Source organism: Pelmatolapia mariae, linkage group LG18, assembly GCF_036321145.2.
Source record: "Pelmatolapia mariae isolate MD_Pm_ZW linkage group LG18, Pm_UMD_F_2, whole genome shotgun sequence".
Lineage (NCBI taxonomy): Eukaryota > Metazoa > Chordata > Actinopteri > Cichliformes > Cichlidae > Pelmatolapia > Pelmatolapia mariae.
The window spans coordinates 37,377,790-37,399,907 of NC_086243.1; the positions used below are offsets into that span (position 1 = coordinate 37,377,790).

Below are 22,118 nucleotides of genomic sequence, written 5' to 3' on the forward strand. Positions count from 1 at the left end.
CACACACACACACACACACAGGAACACAGAACCATTTAGTATATTGTATATTTGTTGGCATGGAGACTTGATGTGAAAATCGTGTTACTGTCCTACAGTAGCACTCACCTGTCCAGGTAACATCTGAGTGAACACGCTAACTGATTATCACTACGTGCTCTCATCACACCCACACCTGCAGAACGGACACCAAAAATGAACTGAGGATGAGAGACCCTGAACCTGCCCAGCAGGGGCACCTGGTGAACCCTCCCCTGATCACCTGACAGTCAATGAGCTGCTCGCAGACCACGCCCCCTAGCTGTCCTCCTCCTGTCACCTGAAGTCAGGCCCACTTGCTAACATTAGCATTTAACATCCAGCATTTAATCCCAAATCTGCTAAAGTGCCCGTGGGGTCACAGCAACGTCACTCGCTACGTCATAAAAATATGATGTCATGCTTTAAATAGCCTTCAGGGATGGAAAGTAGGCTCCTCGGGCTGTGCGCCAGGAGGCTGCCGGACAGCTGGCAAAGCTAGCCGGCTGACCCCGCTGAAAGCCGGAGCTAGCGGCGGATAGCATCAGTTCATCAAACCTGCAGGAGCAACTACGCTAATTGCTGCTGCTTACTAATCCGGGGAGAGCAGGCTAGGTATAAACTAAGCTAAGCTAATCTAAGCTAACATACTGTGGCTTCCGTCTGCAGGGCTGTTAGCATGCTACCTTCTACTAGCCGCTGTTAGCCCGCCGGGAAGCGGGGGACTCGCCGGGTTGTACGCAGGTCACGGCGCGCGCTCCCCAACCGATGAGCGCGTGACAGAGCGGGAGAGTTTACCTCATCGCTCAGAAAGGCCGCAGCTCCGCTCCTGAAGGTCCTGAGGCCACAGAGAGTGCGGGATCAGCGGGGAGACAGTCCGCGGTCAGCCGCTCCGATCCTCCTCACAGACGGGGACGCCATCCTGCTCTACCCGGCATGCACCTGGAGGAGAGACCGACAGCGCCCCCGGGCGGCTGTAGCCGGGAGCGGCTCTGTGTGATTTTATTGTTTTAAAATATATTCATGTTGTAACCGCATCAGCTGAAGACGTTTACTGCATGTTAATAATCTGTTTCTGTAGGGCGTAGTCCGTGTGCCCAGTAATAAGCGACCTTTAAAAGTGATCCCCCTTGTGTAGGCGGACCACTCAGAGGTCAGAGGTCAGCGCTCCTGCTGGCCTGGATTTATGTGTTTGACTTTCAGTTCGGTGTCTTGTGATCTGCAGCCCTGAGCAGAAATGTGAGCATGAAGGGAGCAGCAGTTTGTGATTAATGTTCAGTCACACTGGAAAGTTTGAAATAAAAGAGTTTCTGATTAGGAATCTGACACGAACTCATCAGCATGTTTAACAGGGTTTGACCCGTGTGTGAGTGTCTGGGTGTGTTGTGTTACAGTTTGTTTAACTGGGAGCTGTTTCATGATCTTTTTGTTTGTTTTTAGGACATAAAAATATATTTGCGCACAGAAAAACGCAGAAAATATTGAATCCTGCACAGTTGTTGTGGAGATACTTCTCTATGTTTCTTCTAAAAGGTTGTTTGCGGCTCCTTAGCGGCCGGCAGGGGGCGCCAGAGGGCGGAGTCAGCAACAAGGTAGTAGACGAAGAAGAGCTGCAGGTAAACATGTCGGCGCGCTCCTGTCACGGAGCAACTCGGGTGAACTTGAAACGCGTTTAGCTCGGCTCGGATCAGCGTGAGAGAGCCGGAGGATGGCTCACCGCTACCTGCGGCTGTCGGTGGGCTGCCGCGGCCTGTTCCGCCTGCTGCCGCCCTCCGGAGCTCCGGCCAGGCTGGTAGGTGCACGACGGGGCTAACATGCTAAGAGGCTAATCCTGCAGTCCCGAGCCCAGAGCCAGCGGGAGGCCGAACTCTGGGCCGAGGCTGCGCGAAGGCCGCGGGACCCGCAGGGGCAGCTGGCTGCAAGTTTACGATAAACAAACAGGAAGTGCACTTCCTGTTACCAGCTACAGACAGTTGTACACAGGTACAGGGTACACCGCGTTAAAGTGGCGGTTCACTTCTTATCTCTTTATCTCCATGGTAACTGATGCTGGAGAAGTTAGAGGATATGACATCAGCATCCTCTGGCCAATCGGATCAATGGGGAATAGTCCTGGATCCCTCGGGTCTTTGTAAGCGGACAGTAGTCGAGGCAGAACACCTGCACAGGTACAACCGCCTGAGACTTAGACTGAGAATATTCGCATAACAATGTAAACGGTGGCTACGAACACCCTGAGCTGAATAGTATCAGCTGCCTCCAAAGAGCTTTGAGAAGAAGAGCAACGGGCTCCATCACAGTCACCATGGTTACTACACCTGTGGTGTCTCAGGAGACCTGATTACGATGGCGTTCATTAGGTGTTGGCTTTAACTTCCTGTCTTGTTGTGTAGAGGCAGCTAATGGGGCTGCTTGGCGCGCCGATTCGTCGCTACAGAAGCTGCTGTTTATGGAGTCGTACCTGGGAACAGCAGGGATGAGTGTTTTTAATGTGTTTCAAAGCAATGTTCTCTGAACAGTCATTAAAATCAGCTGACAGGAAGTCTTCTCTTCCTCCATGCAAAGCTCGGTGTAGTCAAAGATGCTGCTTGCTGTGAGGTCATCACACAGCAAACAAGCAGCGAGAAATGTTTGTCAGGTTAGCCAACAGACTGTATTAACATCCTGGAGTCCACCAAAGAAACAAAGGTGAACTCAGGTGTGTCAGTTTGGGGTTGTTTTACCTGAAATTGGTGAAACGTGACGCAGGGTTAGACCGCCGTGCCACCACATACAGAAGAGAAGGGGTTGCGAACTTCCTGTTAAACTTCAGGCACACTGTGATCGAACCATGATGTCAGCGCCTTCAGCACTATGTACTCTGATCTGCTGACCTGTCTATTCACTCAGGTAACATCTTCAACCACAGCACAGGTGCAGAGTGGGCGGAGCCTGCTGAGTGACCTGCTGGGAGCCTACAGGAGGCTGAGCTCAAAACCTCCAAAAGGTACTGGCTGATCAAATTTAGACCCGCCCTCGTGTGGCCTTCCTGTTCTACGGGGGTGTTGTAACCACTGAGCTGTTTCTATAGCGCCTGTCACTACCCGATCCGTACCGGAAACCCGATCGGTACCACGCATGTGCGAAAGGTGTCTACTTCCGGTCAAAGCGTTTTACGATAGTTACGGGTCAGAGTATCTGTTAAGATGTTAAGAATAATAAGTATCTCTTAAAATGTTTGCAATAATGGAACATTTCAATATAATGTAGACAAAAACGAAAAATAAAAAGATCCGTACCGCACATGTGCAGATGTTTTCTTCTTCTTCTGTTTCATTTAAGGCAGTTTACTCCCCAGTGTACGAGGATACCGCCACCTGCTGACTGAGTGAATGAACCCTATTGTAAACTGAATTAGCGTCATTACAAACGTGTGTTAAATTTGATTTAGTGGTAGTCGAGTGTGTTTATGCTCGTCTGTGTGGAGAGGATTGTTGGAATAGTGATGATGATGTCCGCTATCACTGTCAGTAAACACTTAATCTGGCTGATGAATCTTCACGTGACACATTACTAAGTCAGTATTATTAACTCTGTAATTTGGCGCCATTCTTCTTATTTTACGGCGCTGTTGTTCAATCGGGGGACGCTCTCTGTTGAGGAGAAAAGCGTGAATTTGTTTGTAAACAGATTATCCATTGTTTAAATGTCCCGGGCAGTCGAAAAGCAGGCAGAGCTGTTGAGAAATGCTAGGAGCTAACTGGGCGCTAACCGTGTCATTCAAATACATTAGCTGTCGCAATGTTGGCAAAGAGAGGAAGTGACATAAGATTTGCGCATGCGTGGTATGGATCGGGTTTCCGGTACGGATCAGGTAGTGACAGTGCCCCCTGCTGAGTTTAACTGGAAGTGGAATGGCTCTGGTAGATCAGCTGTGATGCCCTCATCTGTGTGTGATGTCACTTCCTGTACAATCTGCTTTCTTTCTTCAGGTTTCGAGAAATATTTTCCAGACAGTCAGAAAACGCAGAAACACTCCGAAGCTGAAGCTGCAGCCAAAGGTAGAAACCTGAAATCTACTGACCTTTACTGCTCTCTACTGACCTCTACTGCTCTCTACTGTCCTCTACTAACCTCTCCTGCGCTCTACTGACCTCTACTGCTCTTTACTGACCTCTACTGACCTTTACTGCTCTCTGCTGACCTCTGCTGCTCTCTACTGACCTTTACTGCTCTCTACTGACCTCTCCTGCTCTCTACTGACCTCTACTGTTCCCTACTGCTCTTTACTGACCTCTCCTGCTCTCTACTGACCTCTACTGCTCTCTACTGACCTCTCCTGCTCTCTACTGACCTCTCCTGCTCTCTACTGACCTCTACTGACCTCTCCTGCTCTTTACTGACCTCTCCTGCTCTCTACTGACCTCTCCTGCTCTCTCCTGCTCTCTACTGACCTCTCCTGCTCTCTACTGACCTCTCCTGCTCTCTCCTGCCCTCTACTGACCTCTCCTGCTCTCTCCTGCCCTCTACTGACCTCTCCTGCTCTCTACTGACCTCTCCTGCTCTCTCCTGCTCTTTACTGACCTCTCCTGCTCTCTACTGACCTCTCCTGCTCTCTCCTGCTCTCTACTGACCTCTCCTGCTCTCTACTGACCTCTCCTGCTCTCTCCTGCCCTCTACTGACCTCTCCTGCCCTCTACTAACTTCTACTGCTCCCTACTGCTCTTTACTGACCTCTCCTGCTCTCTACTGTTCCCTACTGCTCTTTACTGACCTCTCCTGCTCTCTACTGACCTCTACTGCTCCCTACTGCTCTCTACTGACCTCTCCTGCTCTCTACTGCTCTCTACTGACCTCTCCTACTCTCTACTGACCTCTCCTGCTCTCTCCTGCCCTCTACTGACCTCTCCTGCTCTCTCCTGCCCTCTACTGACCTCTCCTGCTCTCTACTGACCTCTCCTGCTCTCTACTGACCTCTACTGACCTCTACTGACCTCTCCTGCTCTCTACTGACCTCTACTGCTCTCTACTGACCTCTACTGCTCTCTACTGACCTCTCCTGCTCTCTCCTGCTCTCTCCTGCTCTCTCCTGCTCTCTACTGACCTCTCCTGCTCTCTACTGACCTCTACTGACCTCTACTGACCTCTCCTGCTCTCTACTGACCTCTACTGCTCTCTACTGCTCTCTACTGACCTCTCCTGCTCTCTCCTGCTCTCTCCTGCTCTCTCCTGCTCTCTCCTGCTCTCTACTGACCTCTACTGCTCTCTACTGACCTCTCCTGCTCTCTCCTGCTCTCTCCTGCTCTCTCCTGCTCTTTACTGACCTCTCCTGCTCTCTACTGACCTCTCCTGCTCTCTCCTGCCCTCTACTGACCTCTCCTGCCCTCTACTAACTTCTACTGCTCCCTACTGCTCTTTACTGACCTCTCCTGCTCTCTACTGTTCCCTACTGCTCTTTACTGACCTCTACTGTTCCCTACTGCTCTTTACTGACCTCTCCTGCTCTCTACTGACCTCTACTGCTCCCTACTGCTCTCTACTGACCTCTCCTGCTCTCTACTGCTCTCTACTGACCTCTCCTACTCTCTACTGACCTCTCCTGCTCTCTCCTGCCCTCTACTGACCTCTCCTGCTCTCTACTGACCTCTCCTGCTCTCTACTGCTCTCTACTGACCTCTCCTGCTCTCTACTGACCTCTCCTGCTCTCTCCTGCCCTCTACTGACCTCTCCTGCTCTCTACTGACCTCTCCTGCTCTCTACTGACCTCTACTGACCTCTCCTGCTCTCTACTGACCTCTACTGCTCTCTACTCACCTCTCCTGCTCTCTCCTGCTCTCTCCTGCTCTCTACTGACCTCTCCTGCTCTCTACTGACCTCTACTGACCTCTACTGACCTCTCCTGACCTCTCCTGCTCTCTACTGACCTCTACTGACCTCTACTGACCTCTCCTGCTCTCTCCTGCTCTCTCCTGCTCTCTCCTGACCTCCCCTGCTCTCTACTGACCTCTACTGAAATTTACTGACCTCTAATGAAATTTATTGACCTCTCCTGCTCTCTACTGAAATTTACTGACCTCTCCTGCTCTCTACTGACCTCTACTGAAATTTACTGACCTCTCCTGCTCTCTACTGACCTCTACTGAAATTTACTGCTCTTTACTGTAACCCTAACTATATGCTTTAGCAAAAAGGAAAGTTTGAATCTTAATAGTAGAGGTGGTGTCTGTCTCCTGAATGTCTGACCTCTGTTCTTGTTCACCCGACGCTCCGTCAGGTGGATGTGTTGATGTTTGTTGCTGTTTGAGTCCCAGATTATTTATTGTTTTGTCAGAATCCAAACCCGCTAACTCACAGAGAGCATCGGGGAGGTCAACAGGAGGAGGGGGGGGAGCAGGTGGCAGCGGCGGCGGGGGAAAGCGAGGAGGTCGTAAGGATGAGTCGCACTGGTACAGCCGTCTGCAGAAGGTCATTCTCTCCTCCTGTGACCTCTTACCTGTCCAGGTGTAGGTGAGCTCTGGTCTCAGCTGTTGTCTGTTTCAGGGGGAGGTGCCCTGGGACGATAAGGAGTTCCGGATGTACTTCCTGAGCGGGGTGGCGTTCTGCACCACTGTCACTTACTACTTCTTCCTGAGGGACGGAGGACGCGAGGTCACCTGGAAAGACTTTGTCAACAACTACCTGTCCAAAGGCGTGGTGAGGACGGCCACTGGGCCTCTTAGTTCAGGATGATGTCGTCAGACGGTCTGAAAGTAAAGTGGCCGTGTCTCTGCGGCAGGTGAAATGCAGCCATTTTTTGAGTAGTCGCACTTTCCCGTCACCACGCCGGTGTGTTTCTTTATGTTAGGCTGGAGTTACGGGGCAGGAACACCAGGGGGCGCTGGTGTGACTGTCTCGTAACTCCACTTCCTGAATGAACTCATGAAAAACCAATCAGGTTAAAGCTGGTTACAGTGGTTCCTCAAACCAAGTTGAAAAAGTTTGGACCTGATGATGTAAAAACAGGGAGCTGACCGCTGCTGTGCGTCTCCGTCAGGTGGATCGGTTGGAGGTGGTGAACAAGCGCTACGTGAAGGTGGTTTTCTCTGCGGGGAAGACGCCGGTGGACGGGGTGAGTGTGTTTCTGTCTGCAGAGCGGCGTTCTAGGCGCCACGCTCGGTTCTGAGCGGGTTCTCGTGTGTGTCTCGCAGCAGTACGTCTGGTTCAACATCGGCAGCGTGGACACGTTCGAGAGGAACCTGGAGACGGCGCAGTACGAGCTCGGCATCGAGGGCGAGAACAGGCTGCCCGTGGTCTACTCCACCGAGAGCGACGGGTACGAGCGCGACCTCCGGCCTCAGCTCCACCTCAGGCCTACGCCTCTAACCACGCCTGTCTCCCTCTTCCAGCACGTTCCTACTGAGCATGCTCCCCACCGTGCTCATCATTGGCTTCCTACTCTTCATGCTGCGGCGAGGACCGGCAGGGGCGGGACGTCCTGGCCGGGGGATGGGCGGGCTGTTCAGCGTCAGCGAGACGACGGCGAAGATTCTGAAAGACGAAATCGACGTGAAGTTCAAAGACGTGGCGGGCTGCGAGGAGGCCAAGCTGGAGATCATGGAGTTCGTGAACTTCCTGAAGAACCCCAAACAGTACCAGGACCTCGGCGCCAAGATCCCCAAGGTGAGAGTCGAAGGGGGCGGGGTTATGACGCAGATCAGAGGGTCAGTGCCGCCATTCGGCCAAAGATAAAACTGTGAGGTGTGGGCGGGGCTTGGGGTGGGGCCTGTAGGGTCGCCACTGATGGCGTTTATGTTGATGTCTGTGAGCAGGGCGCCATCTTGACCGGTCCTCCTGGCACCGGAAAAACGCTTCTCGCCAAAGCAACGGCGGGCGAGGCAAACGTGCCCTTCATCACCGTCAACGGCTCTGAGTTCCTGGAGATGTTTGTGGGCGTCGGCCCCGCCAGGGTGAGTGTGTTTTACTAACTGTGGTTACCTCACTTCCTGTTTGCCAGAGAGCGCTCGCCAACGTGCTCAAAATCACGTGGCTCTGTTGGGGGAGGAGTCTGGCATTGGTGCTGATGTAATTTCCTTCCCAGGTGAGAGATCTGTTCGTCATGGCGAGGAAGAACGCCCCCTGCATCCTCTTCATTGACGAGATCGACGCTGTGGGGCGCAAAAGGGGGCGGGGCAACTTTGGCGGTCAGAGTGAGCAGGAGAACACGCTGAACCAGCTGCTGGTAGAGATGGACGGTGGGTGGAGCTAAACTCAGCTTTATAATGATGAAGACATGGCGATCGCTCACTCCTTTCTGCGCCGCAGGCTTCAACACCGCCACCAACGTGGTGGTCCTGGCGGGAACCAACAGACCCGACATCCTGGACCCGGCGCTGATGAGACCCGGCCGCTTCGACAGACAGATCTACATCGGTGAGTCAGAGCGCCAGGCGAGCCGTGTACATCTTCCGTATGAGCTCGTGTGAGGTCACAATCAGGTGATATCCTTCTCCTCTAAGGCCCTCCTGACATCAAAGGTCGGGCGTCCATCTTTAAAGTCCACCTGCGGCCCCTGAAGCTCGAGCCTGACATGGACAAAGACTCTCTGGCCAGGAAGATGGCCGCCCTCACACCTGGATTCTCAGGTAAGCGCTGCTGAATGACGTTTCAGACTTTGTGCACCTGCTTGGTCCGAGACACACCTTTGTCCTCCCTGCTCTCCTCCAATCAGGTGCCGACATCGCCAACGTTTGTAACGAGGCGGCTCTGATTGCCGCTCGCCACCTTTCAGACGCTATCAGCCAGAAGCACTTCGAGCAGGCCATCGAGAGGGTCATCGGAGGTGAGTGCGAGACTTTGAATGTTGGAGCGCGGCGTTGGCTGCAGGATGATTTCATCAAGCGTCTCTTCCTGTCTGAAGGCCTGGAGAAAAAGACTCAGGTCCTGCAGCCAGAGGAGAAGAAGACGGTGGCGTATCATGAGGCCGGGCACGCCGTAGCCGGATGGTTCCTGGAGCACGCCGATCCGCTGCTGAAGGTGACTCGACGCCGCGGTGCTGTAGCTGCAGAATTGAATGAAATATGAATGGGGTCTGGTGCAGACTCATCAGTTTGTGTTGTGACCTGCACAGGTGTCCATCATCCCCAGAGGGAAGGGTCTGGGCTACGCGCAGTACCTGCCCAAAGAGCAGTACCTGTACACAAAGGAGCAGCTGCTGGACCGCATGTGCATGACTCTGGGGGGCCGAGTCTCGGAGGAGATCTTCTTCGGCCGGATCACCACGGGCGCTCAGGACGACCTGCGAAAGGTGACGCAAAGCGCCTATGCCCAGGTGAGCCGTCAATAGGGGCGTTTTCTCTCTGCACGCCGCCAACGCCATCATCGGAGTGATTAGTAACGTTCTTCTTCATCAGCTGTTTATTTTGAGGGGCTTCTCTGTTTGGGGCTTTCATGTTAAAAGCACAGCAGCAGAGAGCTCTGATCCACCTCGGCTGTGATCCACGGCAGCTCTGATCCACGGCAGCTCTGATCCACAGCTGCTCTGATCCACCTCGGCTGTGATCCACGGCAGCTCTGATCCACGGCAGCTCTGATCCACGGCTGCTCTGATCCACCTCGGCTGTGATCCACGGCAGCTCTGATCCACCTCGGCTGTGATCCACGGCGGCTGTGATCCACGGCGGCTGTGATCCACGGCGGCTGTGATCCACGGCAGCTCTGATCCACGGCAGCTCTGATCCACCTCGGCTCTGATCCACGGCAGCTCTGATCCACGGCGGCTCTGATCCACGGCGGCTCTGATCCACGGCGGCTCTGATCCACGGCAGCTCTGATCCACGGCAGCTCTGATCCACGGCGGCTCTGATCCACGGCAGCTCTGATCCACGGCTGCTCTGATCCACCTCGGCTGTGATCCACGGCAGCTCTGATCCACGGCAGCTCTGATCCACCTCGGCTGTGATCCACGGCGGCTGTGATCCACGGCGGCTGTGATCCACGGCGGCTCTGATCCACGGCAGCTCTGATCCACCTCGGCTCTGATCCACGGCGGCTCTGATCCACGGCAGCTCTGATCCACGGCAGCTCTGATCCACCTCGGCTCTGATCCACGGCGGCTCTGATCCACGGCAGCTCTGATCCACGGCAGCTCTGATCCACCTCGGCTCTGATCCACGGCAGCTCCAGAAGTCTTAAGGCTCTGTGTAGTTTGGGCCCAGCGCACCAATCAGAATGAGCCTCTCAGGTTTAACTTTAGAAACACCTGAGAAAGAGTCGCCAGCACTTGGATCCACAGTCTAAGCCAGAGTCTTGAAGCTCAATCATCTGTTCATCTGGACGTTTCATCATCATCAGGTGACGTCTTCAGTCTCAGCTGAATGCAGGTTTCAACCTTATAAACAGGACGTCTGCACAGAGACTGACTGCAGCACCACTGATGGAACGATGGGCATTTACATGAACTGTGACTCGAGGAGGGGGCCTAACCTGTCACCATCTTACAATGCTGTGATTGCAGCCGTTCCCCACCTCTCTGTGAACGCGACTCATGGCCATTGATCAGTGGCTGTTGATGAGTGGTCGTGACAGTTTGCATATTAATGATCATAAACTGACCTGACAGCCCATTGGTCGTCAGGTGTCAGTCGTTGTGCAGATGTCCAATAAGACTGAAACCTGCAGTCAGCTGAGACTGAAGGAGTCACCCGACGAAGATGAAACGTTCAAATGAACAGAATCAAGCTTTTGGGATTATTTCCAGAGGCTCAACAGCTTCAGGCTGTGTGAGGCAGGTGTGATACCTGAGAGGTGTTGCAGGTGTTCACCGTAAGTCTCAGGATGACGTTCGACTGATTTGAAGAAGGAGAACCTTTAAAGCCGAGTTCGGTGGGAGACGTGAACCTCGAAGCTTTGGCTCTTTGATGAGCTCCAGTCGTGTTTTTGTTAGTGCAGGTTTTGGAAATGAAGTTGTTCCCGTCTGTCCGTGGTGTCGGTTCCTGTGGGGGTTCTGCTCGGCCTGACCTCCTGCTCTTGTGTTCTCCTGCAGATCGTTCAGTTTGGGATGAACCCGAAGGTGGGCCAGGTGTCCTTCGACCTGCCGCGCCAGGGCGAGATGGTTCTGGAGAAGCCGTACAGCGAGGCCACGGCCCGCCTCATCGATACCGAGGTCAGAACCCTGATCAGCGAAGCGTACCAGAGAACCCAGCAGCTCCTCAACGACAAGAAGGCCGAGGTGGAGAAGGTAGGGTCAGCTGTGTTCTACGTGCCTCAGAACAACAAGCCCCTCAGAAAGTCACGAGGCTCTGGGCGGTTCTGGTTCAGTTCTGCGGAGCAGGGTCCTGCGTGTTTCTGCCCGTGATCATTCTGTGCTCACCTGTCCTCTGTGGCGTTGGCAGGTGGCGCTGCGGCTACTGGAGAAGGAGGTTCTGGATAAGAACGACATGGTGGAGCTGCTCGGCAAACGGCCCTTCGCTGAGAAGTCGACTTACGAGGAGTTCGTGGAAGGAACCGGCGGCGAGGACGAGGACACGACGCTGCCCGAGGGTCTGAAGGACTGGAACCAGGAGAGGAGGCCGGAGCGGGAGGAGAGCCCAGACGAGCAGGTGGCCCGGCAGATCTCCGGAGGAATGCCCTTCTAGAAGTTCCTCCGGGTTCTGTCCTGCTGCCGGAGAGCCTTCTGAGGTCTCCTGATGAACTTCAGCAGGGCCAGCGTGGAACCTGAAGACCTAAAGAACGTTTCCTGTGTAGAACATCACGTATTTATTGATCCCAGACTATCGACGGCGTTCTGCTCCATCCATGAAATCACTCATCATCACCGTGGTAACATGCTGCTGGAGGCTGCTCAGAGATCAGATATTGATTAGTTGATCGTTGTTGCTAGCATGCTGTTTCATAATGGAATAAATGTGTAAATGTGTTTGACATGTTTAAATAAAGTCAGAGAAACTGATCGATCACCAATCACCGCTCCGTGTGATCAATAACACACACTTCCTGTAAACACACACAGAGGAAGTAAACGAGACTGTGTGTGTGCACAGATCTGTTCAACAACAGGCTAATCTGTATAGATGTAAGGTAATCAATAATAATTATTTATCAAGGAGAAAAACAATGAGATTGTTCTCTACGTACGGTTTCTCTAACAGTCAGATTTTTTTGATCTTTCTGGACGTCACATGGGGAGAGTTCATGGTTAGCGGCGTGAGGGCCACAGGGCGGTAATGGCTCAGGCTGGTGATGGAGACTTCTTCGGCACTGGGACGATTGTGGCTGATTGTAGACAGGATGGACGGCTGCCTGATCTGGTGGAGATGAGGGTGAGCTGGGGGGCACATGCTCCCAGCACCTTGCCAGGCACTCCGTCTGGACCGGCCGCCCTCACTGCTAGTCTGACATCGTGCTCCGTTACAGTGAGGATGAGGATGGGAGCAGTGTTCTCTCCCCTGGTGGGACGTGCTGATAGAATATGAGAGTACAGTCTTCATGTAGGCCTCGGTGGTAATCTGGTAGATGATGCAGCGCGATATCGAAGCAGTGCTGCTGCGCACCGTTTCACTAACTGAGAGGAGGAGCCCCTCTAAACATGAGGTTTGGTTTGTCCTGGACCTGAGAGCAAAGCTACACACATCAGGCTCAAAGTTACTCGCCGAGTGGAAAAGAGCCTTCATGGTCACACGGCGAGTGGGTGATGCTGAGTATGAGGTGGTGCGGACAGGACGTCTTTAACAGAGTAACAATGTGATCAAAGCTTCGGAAAAATTAGGTTTTACCATCAAAGAAACGCGACATTTAAAGCATGGCTGCCTTATGCCACTGTGGCCAGTCGACTGGTGTCCCACTAATTAAAACTCTTTTGTTTTATAAAGCTATTAAAGTCCCAGCGACCTGCCTTGTGTCCTTTACATCATAGTGCCTTTGGTGAGGTTTGTGACTCGTACCAAACAACTGCAGAGAGATGCCCACATTTGCTTCTGTCTCTGGGACTGAGTGTGTTTGTGTGGTGGAAGCTAACCCAGCTGTTTCACAGCTGCACACGATGTGTTTACAGCCGGCCTGGTTTTTCACCCGCTGAGTCTGGTTTGTACGAAGCAGAGCGCATCCTGCCTTTTTATTACACAGTATGTTCAACTTCTGTTTAACATTACTGATTTTATTTAACGCAGCCCTGTCCTTACATCAGACTGTGAAGCCCCGAGGCTTTTTGGCTCAGACTCCAGTGTGGTGATATTTTCATTGCCTGTCTTCTTCTTAAAGGAAGCAAAGGAACCGATCCTTTCATAGCATCCCACCAGACAGCCAATGTAGTGTCCTCTCAACTGCTTGTCTCCTTAAAATATTAGATGTCATCCCTGATCATTTTAGTAAATAACGTGTCTTTAAGTAAGGACACATTCAAACGCCACCTACGACTTTAGAGAAATCCTGGTCTCAGTCCAGTATTTGGTTGAAGTCTCCGCCTACTATTGTTTGTGCACCGTGCGATTCCAAAAGAAGCTGTGGTAAATTATGAAAAACGTAGGCGTGTCTGAATTGGGAGCATAAATATTACATAAAATTACTGGTGTATCTAATAATTGTCCATGTACTAGTTTATATCTCCCCTCCTTATCTACTTTAGTCTCAGTGAAGCTAACCGTTTTATGAATCAGAACCCACAGCCCTGCACTTTTGCCCGTTCCAGGCTTAGGGTGATGTTAAAACTGTCTTTTTCTTAATTACATGATTCAGTCCCTTAACATTCCAGCTGGCTATTTTTAGATCCATCCGTCTATCCATGTGGCAATGTGGGAATTACACTTAGTGCACCAACTCACATGTACAAACATTTGAGAGAGTGGTGTGGTGCAGAGATACACAAACCTACACAATCCTGTTGGACTTCTTGATGTGGAGAATTTAAATGGAACCAAATTTGGTTTTATGGAGGGAAATTTTGCTTAAACAACAAAGTTAGTGGAGCTTCATTTAAAGTACTTCATCATATGGACACTGGAGAGGTTTAAGCTTGATGGGAACTATTCTTGTTGTTTGTGTCACTTCCACACTGAAGCTGTTTGTCACCTGTTGTATATATGCCAGACTCTTTCAGAATGATGTTTATTATTACAGACAGACAAATAAACCAAAAAAATTGAACTTAAAGTGTGTTTTGAAGGGAAAGATTTAATCCACTACCTACTTCCTCCGACCTCTGCTGCTCCTGGGAAAAATTCCTATTCATACAAAATGATGGACAGACTGCAAAGCCAATATTAAACACTTATGTCAACTTCTGCAATACAGCGCCACAGTTAAAGACCTTAAAAACAAAAAGGAAATTAAAATACATTACATTTTGGACTTTGTATTTTATTTTATTATTTTTTTTATTATTATTATTGTTCTTGTGTTCTTGTATTCCGCCATCGTCATTACCCGTCATGCATCTCTGGCACTCTTCTGTAGTTAGATGTTGGTCTTTCAGCTCCCTAAATTACACTTTCAAAATAAATTGGATTGGATTACCCAAACTCCATCTGGAACTTCATTTCTCATCATATCTTTTCACATTTGGGTGGCTTGGACTTTATTCTTCTCTGCAACTACAATATTCAGAAAATCCCAATGAAACTCTCAAACTTTCATCAACAAGCTCTTTTGGCACGGTCCTTAATCTATAAACATAACTTTTCTCCACAAAGGTATTATATTTGGATCAACTGTAACATTCTTTACAAGAATAAGTCGCTGTTCTTTGAAAACTGGTTTAATAATGGTATTCTTCTGGTGAGTCAACTATTCAATAACGCAGGCTTATTACACAATTACTCAGAGTTCCTATCCAGATATAACATCCCAGTATCCCCAAGGGAGCTTTGTATTGTTTTTGATGCCATACCGTCTGGTCTGTCCATGTTGTTTAGAAATACCACTGCCTCCCCACTCCTGTTCTTGTCCCGCTCTGTCCTGAGAGACTCCTTTAGGTCAGATTTGTTTCTCCTCTTGTAAAGGTGTGAATGCCAACATTAGGTCTCTTTTTCAAGACTTGTCTCCATTCCTCCTTCCATTTCTTTCTGGTCTAATTTTGTCAAGGACATTGACTGGAAAAAAGTTTGGTGTTTGCCACAAAAATTCCTCCTTACTAACAAAGTGAAGGAAATTTCATTTAAGCTAATTCATAGATTCTACCCTGTTAAATGCTTCCCTCAAAAATATAAGAGGGATATAGACACTCTTTGCTCCTTCTGTAAGATCGCCCCGGAGACCTGCTCACATCTATTCTGGTCTTGTACCTCTATGCAGATTTTGTGGAAAGATATCGCTAGTTTCATCTCTAAGAACACCTTATCAAATTTTGTGCTTTTTTACCAAAATGTGTTATTTGGTTACACTGACTTTAGTAGGAAAGACTCGAATGCTTTTTACCTCATTAATCTGATTTTACTCCTCGCCAAATACCATATCCATAAATGTAAGTTCTCAAGCAAGGAACCTCACTTTCTCACTTTTAGGAAAGAAATTAAATTCTATGTGAATACAATTTGCACAACAAAAAAGCTTTAAAAACTGTAAATGTTTGTAATATGTTTAATGTCCTTTTTCAAATATTCAATGTCACTGTAGATCTCGCTTTTTTAAATTTTATTATTTTTTTCTTTAATTTATTTTTTATTTCCTTTTCTTCTCTGCCCTTTTAATTTTGATATGTATCTTAGCTGTTTAATTTGACACGCCGTTCCATTGTATTATAATTTTGCAATACATTGTCTCCTCCATATATTATATTTGTTATTACCTGAAATAAAGATGGAGAAAAAAAAGTTTGATGTTGGTCAATTGTTAATAAAGTTCTGGGAAAAAACGGTTCCTGCTTCCGGCTTCAGCTCCTGAAGTTGTCGTTTGTTCAAACCACTCTTCTGTCAGAGGAAGTGACGTCAGGCGGAGCCGCGGTGCGGACTGCGGGGACTCCGAGCGCAGAACCATCCGAACCGAAGCGAGCGGAGAGCGGGGAGAGCAGCGCGGGAGCAGCTGTATGGCGGCGGCCGTTTCTGCGGTACGATCCGAAATGTGCCTGGAGGGAAACACGAAGCTAAGCTAATGCTAACAGCAGGGACCCTCGGCGCGTGCTCCGTAACACAATCGGTTCGACACCACAGACTGACCGGAACCGACCGCAGAGGTCGATTAATTGATCAGCCGCTGATCGGTTCTCTGTGTTCAACGCTGTGCGCGCGGCTCAGCTAGGCTAACTGTTAGCACGGAAGTTCTGGACGGTTCTGCTAGCTGCTGATGCTAAGCTAACACTCTAGGAGGGTTAAGGTGCCAACTTACCGTCCGCGGTGGTCGTTTCGCTCACCTGTACTGAGAAGGTGGTTCACTTCTCACCTGAGTGTATCACTGTGGGAACTGATCATCACCTGTAAGCATGTGAAGTTCCACATTAGAGATGAACACGTGAACATACAGGTGTGTTATTCTAAAGATGCTGATGATCCTCGAATAGCAGACCTGTTCGTACCTGCTCACCTGAGATCAGGTGAACTGAGTGTCCTAAAAAAAATCAAAACCACAAACAAGGAAAATGTGGCACACGAACCAACACCGCGGTCCCCGAATTTGACAGAACGCCACAGAGCGAGCAGCAGGTACACCGTTGCCTCGACGACCTCCTCCTCTGTTTCCACTGCTACTGTTTGATGTACGCTACGCTGCTCCAGGTCACCTGTTGGAGCACTCTGAACAGAACATGATCGATCAGTAAGTCAGGTTGCTGGTGTGGTTGGAGCTGAGTGTGAGAGTCTCTGTGGTTGTTCAGCCTGACCGCACCTGCGCAGGTGAAGGTCTCACCTGTGTGGCTGCACTCGTAACGATGATGATAAAGTTTGTGTTGAGCATGAAGGAAACAATACAAAAGAAGAAGCGTTATTAAGTGGAGGTTTGTTTAGCTCTGTGAGTGAAGGCGGAGCATCAGCTGCGTCTGAGGTGATGTCACAGACTGATGGGTATGGGTGAAGTTTAGTGCAGCCTCTGACAGCGTGAAGAGAACAGCTGTGATTGATTGCTAATCAGTCAGTATTGATCTCTGACAGGGAGGGCCGGCTCTCATCATGGAGAATGGACAGAGCACCACCACCAAGCTGGGGCTGCCACCGCTCACCCCCAACCAGGCGGAGGCGCTGCAGAAGGTCTATAAACACACACACACACACACACACACACGGTGTATACACGTGCTGTTGTGACTGGCGAGCTGTGATTGGCTGTTTGTGTGCAGGCGAAGAAGTACGCCATGGAGCAGAGCATCAAGAGCGTCCTCGTCAAGCAGACTCTGGCTCAGCAGCAGCAGATCACCAACCTGCAGGTATCCTCGCAGGTGTGCTCAGGGGGCGGGACATCAGAGGGAACAGTATAGGTAACAGCAGTCACACGGTGGGAGTCAGACCCGCTCACCCAGGTGAGCTGAAGCATTAATCGATCAGCCGCTGAGGGGAGTCTGATATTGATTATTAGTTTTAGATTCATATATATAATATCTGATTTTCTCAGTGCACTCGAATGCACCATCGGGTCAGGTCGGATTAAAGGAACAGCCCCATCAGAGTTCCAGCTCAGCAGAACCGCAGTGATCACATGACTGAGTCGCCACGCTCACCCACCATGTTTCTGTCTGTAGTTTCCACCCTTCTAGACCCGCCCCCGCCTTCATCACATCATGTAGCCCGTCATGGTGTCAGAAAATATTGTATTGATACAAAACTTTCACAGAAAGGCAAAAAAAGACTCACAAAGATCAAACGCACACGAGGAACGTGATGCAGATGAAACCTTGATTTAAACTTTATTGAAACTTTATTTAACCTCCTAAGACCCGAACTCTTCCACAGCATGCATTTTTAATTTCTCTTTGATATTTGGTCACATTGGGACCCGATGAATGTAAAAACAAAGAATTACCAGATTTTTTTTTAACCCTATTTTTGTTTTTAAGAAAAATGAGAGCCACATATGAGGATATTCGTTTAAAATGTTGATAGAACAGTGGCAGTATAATGTCCTCGTAAGTGGATATCAGGCCCTTGTAGAGCGAGGGCCTGATATCCTGTGATGTCCACACACGTGGACGGCAGGTCCTCGGAGGATAAACATGTAATCTGACAGTTGTGTTGCACTGAGTCAGCAAACACACGCGCTTTCGCTCCATTGGTTTCACGCGTCGCTCAAACGTTACGGCACCAGCGCGTCTGTGACGTGGTTACAGAACGGTGGCCTGCTGCGGCGGGTCAAAACCGAGCCCCGCCCACGGCCGTCCCCGGTTCTCACCTCCCGTGGCGTCGCCGCTCTGACGAACGCTTCTGCTGACTCGTGTTTTTCATCTGCAGCGGGTGCAGACTTGGCTCCGCCCCCGTGCTTCATCACGCTAAACCTTTTCTCTCCCGTATGTCTCAGATGGCGTCTCTGACGATGGGTTTGGGTGACGCTCTGTCTCCTCTGCAGTCGGTGAGTAACAGCGTGCAGCGCCTCCTTGCTGAGCGGCGAGCTGCCAGCTCATTCTTCTTTTCTGCTTTCTGTGTGTCTGTTCAGGTGGCGGCTCAGCGGCAGAGAGCGCTCGCCATCATGTGTCGCGTGTACGTTGGATCCATTTACTACGAACTCGGAGAGGACACCATCAGGCAGGCCTTCGCCCCCTTTGGACCAATCAAAAGCATCGACATGTCCTGGGACTCTGTGACCATGAAGCACAAGGTCACACACACACACTCACACAAAACACACACACCACACTCTGAGGTGGGCGGGTCTAACCGTTGCCGTGGCACCTGCAGGGCTTCGCCTTTGTGGAATACGAGATGCCTGAAGCAGCGCAGCTCGCACTGGAGCAGATGAACTCAGTCGTCCTCGGAGGACGGAACATCAAGGTGAGTCCGGCTGACGATGAAGCCCCGCCTCCTCTGACTCTGAGCCCGGGTTTTGAGTTTCCCTCCTCGCTGTCTCGCAGGTCGGGAGGCCCAGCAACATCGGCCAGGCTCAGCCGATCATCGACCAGCTGGCGGAGGAAGCGCGTGCCTTCAACAGGATCTACGTGGCGTCGGTGCACCCCGACCTCTCCGATGATGACATCAAGAGCGTGTTCGAGGCCTTTGGAAAGATCAAGTCGTGCATGCTGGCCCGCGAGCCGACCACGGGCCGGCACAAAGGCTACGGCTTCATCGGTGAGCGGCCGATCGGCTCCGCCGCGGCGTGAAAGCTTTAACAGGGAAGACGCAGAGGGGTGTGGACCCGGTCAGGTGCACCCAGAGTCAGTGACCCACCCCCTGCGGTTCTCATGTTTGGATTCACCAATCTGTTTCCATAGCAACTCAGCCTGACGGGTCGACTTCATTTTAAGGGTTTGTTAGGCTCCGTTAGCCCTGTCAGCTGACAGGGAGCCCAGGTGTTACACCTGAACACCTGGGCTCCCTGTCAGCTGACAGACAGCTCTGTTCAGGGTGGGGCTCTGTGTGATGTAGGCGGGACTTCTGACAGCGGTCTGCTCGTTTCCTGTGTGCAGAGTACGAGAAGGCTCAGTCGGCTCAGGACGCCGTCGCCTCCATGAACCTGTTCGACCTGGGCGGTCAGTACCTGCGCGTGGGCAAGGCCGTGACGCCGCCCATGCCCCTTCTCACACCAACGACGTCTGGTGGACTGCCCACTGCCGCCGCCATGGCTGCTGCCGTTGCCACCGCAAAGATCACAGCTCAGGTAACTCAGGAAGCTCCACCCCGCCAGAGACAAGACACAGGAACATGCTCTAAGAAGTGTAGTACATGCAGTACTGCAGTTTTTCTGTACTGCAGTACTGCCTGTATGTGTATGTGCACATGTGTACTGATGTACTGATCATGCTCTGTGGTGCCTTCAGGAGGCTGTGGGAGCGTCAGTGCTCGGAGCTCTGGCCGGACCGGCGCTCCTGTCCCAGCAGCTCGGAGGCCTCCCTCAGGCTGTCATGGCCCACCAGGCTCCAGGTGTCATCACAGGTAGGAACACCTGAGCCCTGTCAACACACACACACACACACACACAGGCTGCACCCACACGACATCTCGTCTTGAGTTTGGGGCAGTCTGCTCCGCCCACACGTCTCACCGCTCTTTATTTTGAAAGCAGGCTCATTCAGAGATGCTCCAACAGGTAACACTTCCTGCTTCCTGTTTCAGGTGTGACCCCAGTGAGACCTGGCGTGCCTCAGGTGGGCTTGGTGAACCCTGTGCTAGCCACGCCCCCAACACAGACTGTTTCCTTTGGTGCTGATCTAAAGAAGAAAGAGGAGGAGGAGCGTCAACAGGAGGTGCAGCAGGACGGCGCCATGGAGCCGCTGAGCGAGCAGGAGCACATGAGCATCAGCGGCAGCAGCGCCCGACACATGGTGATGAGGAAGCTGCTGCGCAAGCAGGAGGTACGCTTCAGTCCCGCCCACCCCTAACGGCAAATCGCTGGTTCTCGTGGTTGTGACCTGTCGTATCTCCTTTCAGTCCACCGTCATGGTTTTGAGGAACATGGTCGGCCCCGACGACATCGACGACGACCTGGAGGGTGAAGTCACCGAGGAGTGCGGGAAGTTTGGCCAGGTGAAGCGAGTCATTATCTATCAGGAGCGTCAGGGAGAGGAGGACGATGCCGAAGTCATTGTCAAGATCTTTGTGGAGTTCTCGGAAGCCGCCGAGATGAACCGAGCCATCCAGGCGCTGAACCACCGCTGGTTTGGCGGCAGGAAGGTGGTCGCCGAGGTTTACGACCAGGAACGCTTCGACAACGGGGACCTGTCGGCATAGAGCACACTCGCCGGGGAGCGTAGCGTAGCGGGCTCTTTCTAACCTGTCTGTTTTTCATCGGTGTTTGTCTCCAGGGAAACGTCTCCGCGTCCTCTGCTCCAGTGTTTCTGTGCAGGGTCAAAGGACGAATCAGCTGCTTCTCATGTTTCAGCTGCTCGCCGCCTCGCCGTTTCTTACAGCCACTGCTTTCCTAACACGATATCCTTCGTTTCCATGGTAACAGAAACGGGACACAGAGGGCGTCAGTTAAAATGTACCATGAGCTCCGTGCTAACGTTTAGAGCTCGACTGATTTACATGGTCTGATATCAGTTTGTCAGCAGTTTCAATTGAGTGATGTCACGCTCGACTCCACCCACTGTAGACGGTGCCAGTGGAGCCGCCCTGCTGGACAAACTGTGTATTGATGAGTTTCATTTACTGAATTTTAAAAAAAAAACAACTGATTTTGGATTGGCGCGATTAGAAACGTTGTCGATCGCGTTCTACTAACTGCCACGCCCATTCTCCTTAGAACACTGGGCAGGGCCGTGGGACCGACGCCCTGAGAGTGAGGCGTAAAGACGAGGCCGTGACGCTTTGGTTTGAAACACACAAAAACATCACCAGCAGGAAGGAAAAACTGGACCTGACGTCCAGGAACCAGGACCCACAGATCAGTAAGTCGATCAGTAACTTCCTGTCTGGGTTCTGACCCAGTTACACGGCTGCGGTGCCTTCAGGGACCTTCTGTACAATGGTGAGCCGGCCGGAGCTGAAACATGAAGCAACTGTGGACCAGATGTGACGTCACCTGTGTTCTTCCAGATGTTCAGCCTTTTGTTCACAGCCTCACAACAGAAACACCTGGAGTCTAACAAACTGACTAAACCTGAACGCACCATAGCATCATCCACTCTCAGGCCGTCTCCTGCTTGTCCCGAGGAGTCACATGATCCCGGTCTCTGAGCGACTTTGAGCCTCAGAGGCGGTGCTGCGTTCAGGTGCTCTTCAGGGTTTGAAGGTCAAACACCGAAACTTGTGAATAAAACTCTTCTTTTTTTTCTGCTGTTTTGTTTGTGTGAAGCTGCTCTCTGATTGGTCGGCAGTTTGAGTACAAAAATCTGTTTGATAATAAAAGAAAATAGAAAGCAGACGAGGTGTTTGAGTACAGGAAGTGATCAGCTGTCTGCTGAACGTTCAGGAAACACCTGAGCTCACCTTCATTCACTCTGGAGGAAGAAGCATGGGCGTGGCCAAAGCCTGCATTCTGTCTGAAGGCCACCAGGGGGCAATAGCTGTGGTAAGGCAGCTTTCTGACCTTTGACCTGTGTAAAAACATCCTGCCGAGGTTGTGGGCTCAGTTTTAGGTTA

General features: G+C 51.2%; 2 protein-coding genes across 5 annotated transcripts; both read left to right on the forward strand.

Annotated features, from left to right (window-relative positions):
* Nucleotides 1-1,608: 1,608 nt before the first annotated feature.
* Nucleotides 1,609-11,934, forward strand: afg3l2 (AFG3-like AAA ATPase 2). 3 transcript variants are annotated; one of them, XM_063461327.1, is made up of 17 exons: nt 1,609-1,810; nt 2,908-3,004; nt 3,990-4,058; nt 6,329-6,462; nt 6,538-6,690; nt 7,031-7,105; nt 7,185-7,309; nt 7,383-7,656; nt 7,806-7,943; nt 8,075-8,228; nt 8,299-8,406; nt 8,493-8,618; nt 8,705-8,815; nt 8,894-9,009; nt 9,104-9,304; nt 11,018-11,212; nt 11,367-11,934. In XM_063461327.1, the coding sequence occupies exons 1-17, from the start codon at nt 1,727-1,729 to the stop codon at nt 11,607-11,609; spliced, it is 2,403 nt and encodes an 800-aa protein (XP_063317397.1). In that variant the 5' UTR covers nt 1,609-1,726; the 3' UTR covers nt 11,610-11,934. The 3 variants fall into 3 exon arrangements, with proteins under 3 accessions (XP_063317397.1, XP_063317398.1, XP_063317399.1); XM_063461328.1 differs by having other exon boundaries at nt 7,188-7,309; XM_063461329.1 differs by lacking the exons at nt 11,018-11,212; nt 11,367-11,934 and adding an exon at nt 9,434-11,011.
* A 3,936-nt stretch (nt 11,935-15,870) lies between these two features.
* Nucleotides 15,871-21,818, forward strand: puf60a (poly-U binding splicing factor a). 2 transcript variants are annotated; one of them, XM_063462366.1, is made up of 11 exons: nt 15,871-16,009; nt 17,046-17,141; nt 17,231-17,329; nt 18,403-18,453; nt 18,538-18,699; nt 18,780-18,872; nt 18,953-19,166; nt 19,505-19,695; nt 19,856-19,970; nt 20,151-20,389; nt 20,466-21,818. In XM_063462366.1, exons 1-11 carry the CDS (start codon nt 15,989-15,991, stop codon nt 20,763-20,765), a joined length of 1,581 nt encoding a protein of 526 aa, XP_063318436.1. In that variant the 5' UTR covers nt 15,871-15,988; the 3' UTR covers nt 20,766-21,818. The 2 variants fall into 2 exon arrangements, with proteins under 2 accessions (XP_063318436.1, XP_063318437.1); XM_063462367.2 differs by having other exon boundaries at nt 17,231-17,317.
* The last annotated feature ends 300 nt before the right edge of the window (nt 21,819-22,118 follow it).